Source organism: Rhagoletis pomonella, unplaced genomic scaffold (genome assembly GCF_013731165.1).
Source record: "Rhagoletis pomonella isolate Grant_MI unplaced genomic scaffold, Rhpom_1.0 Rhpom_scaffold_00004, whole genome shotgun sequence".
Taxonomy (NCBI): Eukaryota; Metazoa; Arthropoda; class Insecta; order Diptera; family Tephritidae; genus Rhagoletis; species Rhagoletis pomonella.
The window spans coordinates 1,741,614-1,752,503 of NW_023458558.1; the positions used below are offsets into that span (position 1 = coordinate 1,741,614).

The 10,890-nt window shown below is 35.8% G+C and overlaps 1 protein-coding gene across 1 annotated transcript in view; it reads right to left on the reverse strand.

The window, feature by feature from the left end:
• Positions 1 to 366: 366 nt before the first annotated feature.
• Positions 367 to 10,890, reverse strand: part of LOC118736791 (corticotropin-releasing factor-binding protein) — a 30,011-nt gene continuing 19,487 nt past the window's right edge. The window contains exons 2-8 of the mRNA XM_036466826.1: positions 9,616 to 9,688; positions 2,401 to 2,615; positions 2,067 to 2,173; positions 1,842 to 1,960; positions 1,575 to 1,735; positions 1,390 to 1,492; positions 367 to 1,309 (exon numbers count right to left, since the gene is read on the reverse strand). Of these exons, the coding sequence (XP_036322719.1) occupies positions 1,170 to 1,309; positions 1,390 to 1,492; positions 1,575 to 1,735; positions 1,842 to 1,960; positions 2,067 to 2,173; positions 2,401 to 2,615; positions 9,616 to 9,688 (918 nt within the window). The 3' untranslated portion in view covers positions 367 to 1,169. The remainder of the gene's footprint in view (positions 1,310 to 1,389; positions 1,493 to 1,574; positions 1,736 to 1,841; positions 1,961 to 2,066; positions 2,174 to 2,400; positions 2,616 to 9,615; positions 9,689 to 10,890) is intronic.

Consider the following 10,890-nt stretch of genomic DNA (forward strand, 5'->3'; position numbering starts at 1 on the left):
TGACTCGACTTTTGGCACTAACGCTAAAATTGAAAAGGGCACAGTGTGCGCCGTGCTTATTCATACCGAATTTGAAGCGATGGCTAACGAACCAGCCCTGATTTGTCCTATACCATGTTCTGACCGACATCGAAAACATGCTTTCGCTGCTAAACCAGTTTTCGCTGAAAACTACTTTAAAACTTACGTTGCACTCATTCCAATCGGTGTCTGCACTAGTTTTTTAAATATATATATTTATTGGAGTTGGAAGTCATATTTTATCATCTTTAATATATCAGTTCGGATTTATTGTTAATTGGCTGGCCAAATTAAAATAAAAATAAAAGAAAAAGCTAGTTAATGGAAAGAAAAGTACTTTGGTTTTGTTTTTCTTGTAGCAAAACTGTAAAATTTAAAAGCCAAAAATTAATCATTTCACGGAATCCTGGTGACTTTTCTACGGAACCTACTTTAGGAATCTCTGGTATAGCGAACAAAATTATTATAAACTGCCTTTCTTTCTTTCGTTAACGTTCAGGTCACATCCCCCGCCTAAATTATGGCCGAATACTAGCTACAAAATTGCTGCAAGTTTCTCAACCAAACTGTGCTTTCAGTACTTACGCTTTATTTTTGTGTCATAAGCGTTCATAAATAAACCATCGAATAAACTGTGATAGCTATGTATGTATGTATTTTTTCTATTTTTTTTTTCAGCTCACTATGAATAATTTTTACTGCAGTTACAATGTACATTAAAATGCATACAAATGTATGTACATATGTATGTATATGTAAGTAATCTCTATTTCTATATGTAACTAATATGTATATTTTTAAACATTAAACGGTCAATGGGAGCGTTGTCCATATACAAGTACATACCGTCCCGGAGAATTTTTTGCATTTAAATAAATTATGTACATACTACATACGTACATGTAGAGATAAGGGGTTTCAAATACATATATACAATACTTGTAACAAAGGAAATCCGTGCAGATTTATTAAATAACACTAAAAAAGAGAGTAGAAGAAAGCTGGCTTGAAGTGTTTTTCTTAGCTGAGAATACTGCCAAAAATTAAATCAATGACAAAGCAGCCAACCTATGCCCCAATACCTATTTCTTGCTTGATTTCACTTCACTTTTTTGTTTTCTTCGATCGAGTTGGATTAGTTTACAAATTTACAGAGCACATACAAGCGTGGCTATGTCCAGATCGTTTTCGTCGGCCTTGCGTATAATTACAGTAGCGTGATTTTGATATCGTCCAGTGGAGATCAGACGCACCGTAGTCACGCCGCAGAAAATGGCCTGTTCTGGTCCTGAAATAGAAACGATTTTATCATGAAATTAACGGTGATATTTCTTAAAAATTTCTTAAGCAAGTTGCACTAATAATCACCCTGCTGATCTGAGTAGCCGCAAACGTCGGCCGCCTTCTCCATTGCGATTGCATCCAGTCCAGACGACCCGCCGATTTCCAAGCGATCATCATACATGCCGCACTAAAAGTAGTATATACATATGTACATAAGTCACGTTTAGGGAACTTTTCACCTTCACCATGGTGTTGGTTCATTTGCTTACATCGTAATTAACCTTTTCCCCACGCACATTCTTGCCGCCGATTTTCAGATTGGCCACAGCCACTGTGGCTGGGAAGAGTGCTGATATGGTGCAATTGCGTTGATAGCCAGAGTTAGCCATATTGAAGATGGCGGTCGTATCCTGCACCAGCACGTTGCAAGCTGCCTCCGGCAATAAGGAAGACAAGTGCGAAATTAATTTGTTTTTATTTTTTTTATTTTTATCATTCGAATAAAGCAATGCTAACTTCAGATAGATTACACTTACGTTTCGTAATTTTGTGAAAGCGGACGTGGGCGATGAAAGAGCCTCGTAAGGGAATACGATACTGCAGCAGCGCAGCATTTTGACTTGAACGGAAGAATTTCTTATTCGCAACACGTGGCCTGCGAGCAAAAAAAAAATAAAAAGTGATAATAATTTATGTAATACAAATGAGTACAATTGTTGGTAGCCAGAGTGTGGGCAAGCCCTAAATGCCCATTCACGTACCACTGCTTGAAATTGTTGCAAAACTCAACGACACGCTCTTCCAGCCCGCGATGATGATCCTTAATGCCTGGAAAATATTCGCCATTCAACTCCCAGCCATCAACAAACTACAAAAGTGAAACGAAGAGGAGCGGAGCAGATGCCAAACAAAAGAAAGTTGAAAATTGCATTAAGTGTTGGTGAAAATTCAATTCAAAGGGGACGACTCTCATCCACTTCATTATGCAACTTTGTGGCATTGTTCTGGTTTTTGCCATCTTGTTTTGGTTTTGTTTTTGTTTTTGTTTTGTTTTCGTTTGGTGTGGGTTTGTTGTGAATTAAGTTTATAACTTACAGCCATTAGACCGCCGGTCGCACAATTGACATCGTAGTGTTTCATTGTTATTTCGACAATGGTGTCGGGCTCACCAATCACGTAGAGGCCACACACCTCCGACGTCGGGCCTTCTATAGCTGCTTCCATGAGCGGCGCCTCCTTCGTATTGGGCAGCATATGTGGTACTTTTTTGAATACATAGTCGCCGGGTTCGGATGCAACGTGCATGCAATCTGCATTCAAATAGAAGGAATGAAATGTTTTGAAAATTATGCAAATATATGAGCAGATAGTATGTATGTGCAGTGAAGGGCAAATTGGAACAATAAAACGAAAAATTAAATTGGTGGGGCTGTACTGTTTGTATCTACAACTCAAATAACGAGATGTAGTGAAAACGGACGCAATATACATATGTATATATGTATGTATATACTATACATACGTACGTTTATATAAATACGTATATATGTATGTATGTATATATACATATATATGTTTTCTTAAAACCAAAACGTGCTGCTGTATATCCTTAATAAATAGCCAAAACTGCGGCTTTTGCACTTTTAGTTCTCATTTACCTACTCAGTCCAAAGTTTGCCATTTTGACAGAGTTGGCGATGTTGTTCAGCTTAACTTTACACAGCTCCAATATATAGTTTCACACGAATACTAAATCGGGCATCGCGACGTATAGGCAGTTTTTGTTTTTATGCTGTCGAAGGCGGTTTTCAATATCGATTAACAATCATTAAAATTTACATCTTTCTACAACAACCCCGCCCAGATCGGCTAGTCTCTCAATCATTGTCATCAAGCTCAACTAACGGAAGACCCAAGAAGCATGCAGCTTCCATGGGGTCAGTCCATAGGGGCAGAGGCGTCATTTAAGTAGGGTTTAGTGGGCATGCGAAGAAATGTTTCGAGTCGTGGGGTTTCTCTCCGCATGCCGGGCATTGGTTATGCACATCTCCATCGAATGTTCTCAGGTAAGAGTTTAACTTGCTGCAGTAGCCGAAGTTGGGCTATTGTGGGCCCAGTCTCCCGCGGCAGACGAAGCTCTCTCTCGTCCGCGTCAGGTGGTTGTGTGCCCAGAACGTCATTCACAGGTCGGGAGTCTACATAACTTGAGACTGACTCCGTGCGAATGCCACTCAAGGCCTGTCGATATGCTGTCGGATTCAGAGGTTGCTTTATGAACCTCTGGATTTCGTCCGTCAGTTCGTAATGATGCCTTCTGACGTGCCTTGGCGAGGGCTCCTCTGCAAGAAAGTTTTTGTTCGGATGCGCGTTTTGGTGGATCCCTAAAAGCTACTAATATGCCAATAATGCCACGATTTTTAAGGTAATTTTATAAGAGGCTGACTCGTAGTTCGTAGATTGAAAAAAAAAATAGATCCCAAGCCCTGCTAGTATAGAATTATTTAAGAATTATTTATCACGCCAAAGTTCTATCGATTTGTAAGGGCACTTACATGGTTTATATGTATGTATGTATTGCTGACTTCTCTATTGAAAAGTATTTCATTGCCGACTTATTGCTACTAATTTTATTGCACTTTTGGTAACGATCTTTGGCTTTCAATCTCAATTTCTACGCACACCCAGTCACATTTACAGTAAATGTACTAAAGTGTGCATTAGTTTCCACATGCGGTTGCTTTATTAGTTTATGGGCAATTAAATGTGTGTAAAACTTTCATGCGTTTCGCACATTGTGATTTCATACGCCTATACATATGTATATATGTATGTAATTGGAAATGTCATGCTTGCCAACAGCTGTTCATTGTGGTCCGTCGCAACACGTAACCATATCTCATTTCTTCACCGTCTTTTGGCTCGGAAAGCCCATACCCCCATTGGTCTATGTGTCTTATGAATTTAATATTAAATATGTTTGTATGTATTTAGTTGCTCGTGCTACTTATTGGTCATTTGTTAGAATTCTGCAATAGTAGTGCCGGTCTGACTGGCGCAGCAGTTCACGAGGTGTTGATAAAGAGAGTTAATATCCAAATAATTTACTTACGTATTTAGGTTTACATACTCGTATACCCTGTGCGACTAATCTCTAAATAGAGTATTCCGAGATTAGTCTCGATTGGGTACAATTGAGCATCAATTAGGCGCAACTAGTCCCGACCCATCTCTAACGGGTACAATTAACGATTTAATGATATGTACGCACTTAGTCAATGAAATGTTAGGTGCGGCGTTGGCACATAGGGAGAGTATTTGCTTAACAAACCTGAGAAGCCTGGTTCGAATGGCAGCTGGCGCAAATTTTTATTTTTTAAAATTGACTAGTCGCTTTTTATACCCGTTAGGGTATAAACGGGAGCAATCAGTCTCTTCATAGGATATCTTCGAACAAAAGCGAACAGTTCATTCCATATAAAGAAATCAAAAGTGGTATAAGTCGCATGTTCCTTTACGATTGCTCCTGGAGGTTTCTGGGATTAGTCGCACTTTTTGCGGCGTATTTCTATTATGTGTATGCAAATATACCCTAATGGAAAAACATAAATTAATGAAATGAACTTGGAGGTTCGGGTATGCTGCGAAGATTTTTTGATTAAAGTTAACTAATTTTTTGACGTCCGCTGCGGTGTGGTGACTAGAAGTGCGCACTACATTCCGCTAGGCCTGGGATCGAGCACAGTTTCCGACTAACCTCAAAAATAAAAGAAAATAAAAATAGCGGTCGCCCTTTGGTAGGCAATGGCAAACCTCTCCTTCGTGTGACCACATCAAGACACATCAAGACGTTAAACAATAATAACCTAGTAGCTTTAGCTTTAGCCTTTTGGGCTTATAATTTTAAAAATGTTTGAAAACATCAATTTATAAGGCTCTTTAAACCTATTTTATTTTTAATGAATAGGGTCAGAAGATTTTTATTTTTTTGATAATTGAAAATCGTTATTTCTTAATTTTTATTTTTTTCAGTCAGCAATAAACTTTAAACTTGGATTTGAATTTTTTCTACCAAGTTTTATCGTTATTTTGGGAATTTTATGCTTTCGACCAAAGATATTTTTTCGATAATTTTTAAACGGTAGAATGTCCCTTACATTACGATACCAGTATACCAGTCCAGTTGCTCGCGTAATATAAACCGGCACTGGCATGGACTCACTCCAGTAAAAGTTAATGTCAGAAACTGCCATACCGGTCTAGTTTTCATGCCAGTGCTTTCAGAACCTCATACAGTGGACTGATATATGACAAGTAATTTTTAAGCAAAAAACACAACCGACTTCAATTCTCATATAACAATTTAGATGTACCATTAATTTCTTCATGATAAAATTATCGGAACTAAACGAAACGAGTATACGACCACCCTTAAGGTACCACCTTTCCGATGAAAAAGGAATTATTGAAGTCGGTTAACGTGGTACTAAGTTATGCGGTAATATATATAAAAATATATATATGTATTCCGACGAATTGATAACCTTCTTCTGTTTTGGAGTCAGTTAAAAATAGTTTTAAAATTCAAAAATAAATTTTGCTGGCTATTTACAATTAGGATAAGTATATTAATGAGACGTTTGGGATAAAACTATAAAAGCGTATGATTCGCGAGTCATCTGTGTTCTAGAGATGCCGTTTTTAAATCGATTAATCGAGCCCTTCCGATTCGATTTTTTTGTTCCGATTCGATTCGTGAATCGATTCAAAAAATTGGAGAATCGACATTAGATTTTTCCTCAATTGATGAATATTAAAAAAAATCTATAGAATTAAAAAAAAATTTTAATTGGAGGCTGGTACACAAAAAAAAACAAAAATTGGGAGGCTTGACACCTCCCACCTTTCTAAGGCCCGGTCTCCACAGGAAAAAACACTTATGTGATAATCTTAAATATATTTCCAATAGGACCATTTATTTCTCATGGGTTGCAATATATGTCAGCGCTTTTTGCTTGACATCTATCGCTGGCAATTTGGTAGTTTGACAGCCATATTTTCATTTGGAACAAAGCGTACTGGTGGTAACATCAATGAAATTTTGATATTAAATCAAACTAAGAAGCTATTCTCCATTGGATTATTTATGATTACGTTTTAGCAAATTATTTAGCAAGTTTTTTTCAGGATTTAAATGTTTTTAACACTGAAATACATACAGAGAATGTTGTGTGGTAGCGATATGTGACAAATGCTTATATTAAGACAACAAGAAGCCCACACACAAAAACTTGCAATCATATTACTCACAACTAACTGTCAGTGATCGAAAAATTTAATCTGAACGATTTCTCTTGATCAAAAAAAAAAAAAAAAATCTTATAACCACGGCAAAATTTGATCAGCAAAATGGCAGTCCAATTTTAACGGCTGTTATGATGTTTGTTACAGCATTCATAACCGTTGACCGCACCGGTTTCTATTAGTTAAAATGGAAATTATGGTTTTAAAGTCAATACAACGGTATCAGCTTTGTACGAGTGGATTTCCTTACAGGGCACTTTCATAAGGTACTTATGCGGATGGGTGTGATCACTAAATTATTTGGGATTTCGTTGGTCCCTATGTGTATTAAATGATTATTTATCACTTAGCGCTAATGATTTGTAAATACTTCACGCGGGAATCCTTAATTGACTATGAGCGTTGGCTTTGTGTCTGTGATGCATTTCACAATTGTATGTATGTATGTATGTACATTTGGAATTTATTGTAATGTCAGTAATGACTTAATCCGTAAGCTAATGCAGAAAAAATACATAAATTTAATGAAACCAACGCGCTTTCATAGAATATATGTATGTAGTAAAGGAATTATTGAATATTTCCGTTACAGCAGGTAAAAAGTGCAGGTATGTCTTTCGCATGAACATGAGAACGCCCCGATGTTTTTTTTTTGCGAAACTCGATATAAAAACCCTCTTAAGAGCTTCTTTTTCGCCCAATTTACATATGTAGGACGTAGGACGAGGACAATCCATACCGACGCACAGTGTTTCGACTATATGAAGGCAGGTGGAAAAAATCCATGGTGACAGTTGATAAAAAAAACCAGTTGGGCTTAGAGAGGGAAAAGTAAATGTCATAAATACAAAATTTCAGATCAATAACGCACTCTCCTTCGAACGGTACGGTTCCGAAAAAATACTGGAATCGGCGCAATACCGACTGATCAGTTTAGTTGCATTTGGCGCTAAACCCATCGAAGAAAGTGTTTCCTTTTCAACTGTTATTTCCTATTTTTCTTATCAAAAAGTTGACTTTGAAATGTAGATCCTAAAGATTATTAGTAAAATAAAGTGTGAGTACTGGTTCGCCAGGTCCTGAAATTAGAGGCATGTTTTAGAGAATTTTATTTAGTTTTCGAATATATAATTGGATCATTTCGCGCGACTTTGCAAATATATGCAATTTCGTTTTTCCAATTTTTCGATTTTCAGCTTCTTTTTGCGTAATTTCGCGAAAAGGATTTTTCGAGCAATGGAAAAGTCACACCAAAAATGAGAATATTTACATCTATGTAATTTTTAAGTACATCTTTGCTTTTCTGAGAGTGGAAAGTAGAATACAACAACTACCACAAACTATCACATTTAATGATTGGGACCATATTTTTTGCGAGTTGTAGACGTTATAGTGATCCAATCTTCCCCATATTTTACATTTAGGTTTTTCTAATTAAAGGGACAGTACAAACTAAATTTAATCGAAATCGGATGAAATTTTATGTTTCCGCCCACAAGAGTGGAGGGAGGGGCAATTATCCCACATTTACCAAATTTTAATAATTTCCTATTCCTAAGCAAAATTAGAGCACATGTCAAGTTTCAGCAAAATCGGTGCAGGTTAACTATTATTTCCACCAGAATTTGTACTGAGATGACTAAATTGTGAAAACATGTTTGCTATCAACGAGCTTAATTAAGTCTATTGAAAAATAAAAAAATATTTATAAGACATTTTATATTTTTTCAATAAAAGACACCTCTCTTATCTATCTTCGTAAAAATCCCTGAATATACTCCTTTTCTTCCTCCTTTCAGGGGCGGATACAATATCATACAAGTGCTTTGAAAACCGTTCGGGTTCCGAAAATACTCAGCCTTACTCGGTTACCATCGTAGCTACAATTATGGATACACACGAAATGGTAGACAGAAGCAACAACCTACGCCTCAACTAGAGCTACGATACCACCCATCTATCTCCCCGATCAAGAAGGATCAGGAGGACTTCGCGAAAGTGCAAGAGAACATTCCTTGGTCATAGTCAATAATTTTGGTTTTCGATTTCCAATTCTATGGAGGTCCCAGAAAAAACCTCGAAAATGACAGAAATTGCAGAAGATCAGAAGAATATAGGCTCCACAGCTAAATCCATAAATGATCAACGAATTGGCAAAATTGATGCTACAGGTTAAGTATTTACAAACAGTCTTAAAGCCTTAAATTGGGGGATCATTTAAACATGCGCTTTGCTTTCTAAAAAGTCCTTCAAGTACAGGCAAATCGCACAATTTATTCATTCTATAAAACTTCAAATATTTTTGTCTGTTACTGGGAGTTTATGTAAAGGATGATGTGAAAAGAAAAAGAGAAATGGGACATGTCAAAATTATTCTTGAACAGAAGTTGAATGTTGCACTATTAGACTATCCTTTAATCCATACGGATTGACAAAAATGTTGCCCTTCCTCCATGCAAAATGTGTTTGATGTTACACTCAACCCTGTCGAAGGCATGCTTTTGACTTTTTGTCGTTGTCGAGCTCACGTATTTTATAATATTGTCCTAAATTTTTATATGAGAGATTATAATTGTTACTGGGTTTTGTTATTCCACTTAAAAATAATGATTATTTTTAAAATTTAAAAAGTCATACAGACGCAACCAACTAAAATTTTGACCTGAAAGTTTTGGGACTTATTCCTTTTATAAGGGTGTCACTACCTCTGAAAAGGATACGTCGGAAATCACGCTGGCATAGCTTTTGAGTTTTTCGAATACATAATCATTATTCTTAATTGGAAAAATACAAATAACAAAATAATCATTATTTTTTATCGAAAAAATAAAAATCAAGTAATTTCAATCAATTTGCGATAGAAAATGAATTTTCAATTGACGAGCTCCAAAGTTATGCGGTAACATGCATACAAAAAAAAAAAAAATATTGCGACGAATTGATAACGTCCCCTTAGAAAACACAAAAGTAAAATTCCAATAGTAAGAACTGGTATTTAATGTGACTTACCTGTGATAACATTAATGTCGGCGAATTCTTGATTTGGATAAAATTCGAACGCCCTCTTAACCATTGGCCAAGCCTGAAAGTAAAAAAAAATAAATAAATAGGATCAGTCCTTCGTTTTGACCTGGTAAACTTAAACGTAGAATCAATACAAATATTAAAAATCAGAAATAGAGAAGCAGACCTACATTCACCTTAATCATTTAGTAAGAATATGCATGTAATGAGGAGTATCTTCTGTGAGTCAATATTTGACCAGCGCCATCTGTCATTACTTCGATTCATTTTTATTTCGTTTCATACGACAAAGATTTATATTTTTTATATTAGCTTCCGGTCCGTGCTCGGCTCGCCATTGTCTTCGTGTTTGGGATTTTGTTAATAAGTAGCTAAACTCGATTTTTCACACAGGTAAAGGCTTTTTAAACCCATTTCATTTGATACCCAGCTTTTAATAACTCCTTGCACTTATTAAATACTATGAGTTTAACTTTTTAAACAGGTGGCAACCCTCATTATTATCCTAAATATTAAAAGTAAGGACATCTTACCACTCCTTCGTTTGAAGCCCATTTTTAGCATTTTATATAACTTACGCATACTTTAATTAAATTCGACTTTTAAATTTTTTCTAATTTGATGATTTTGCACAGCAATATGTAAGTGGTAACATATCGTACATACATACATATATACTTAGGTATCTTTTTATGCTGGTTTTTTATGCGGATTTGAATCTATGAGGGTTTTTAAACCGTTTTTTCGCTGTAGCGACTTTGCTTTTTTGAGTTTTTATTACTTTTTCCAATGAGTAAGAGACAATACTTCTGATAAATAATTCATGTATATATTGTGGTATTTTTTTTTGTTTTTGGTTAAAATACACATAAAATTTTATTTATTTCATTAATATTTACATGGAATAATAAGTGTTGAAGTGAAGAAATAATTTGGTTAATTTTTTTGCTTACTATTGCCTCACTGGATTTTTTATGGGGCATTTTTAGAATTTTTTACATGGAGTATCTGAATTTATGCGGTTTTTGAAAATGCTGGAACGCATCCCCTGTTTTTATATGCAAGTAAAGAACTTTTTTATGCGGCTTTCTGAGGAACGCATGTACCGCATAAAAAAAGATCTAAGTATATATGTTCATGTTCCATGAATTTGTTAAAGTTTTTGTTTTATGTACGTTTTGTTTTGTATGTAATATGTATGATAGTAATATGAGTGGAAGATCGACCTATCTCGGCAGCCAGTTCGAAAATGCCCTATCT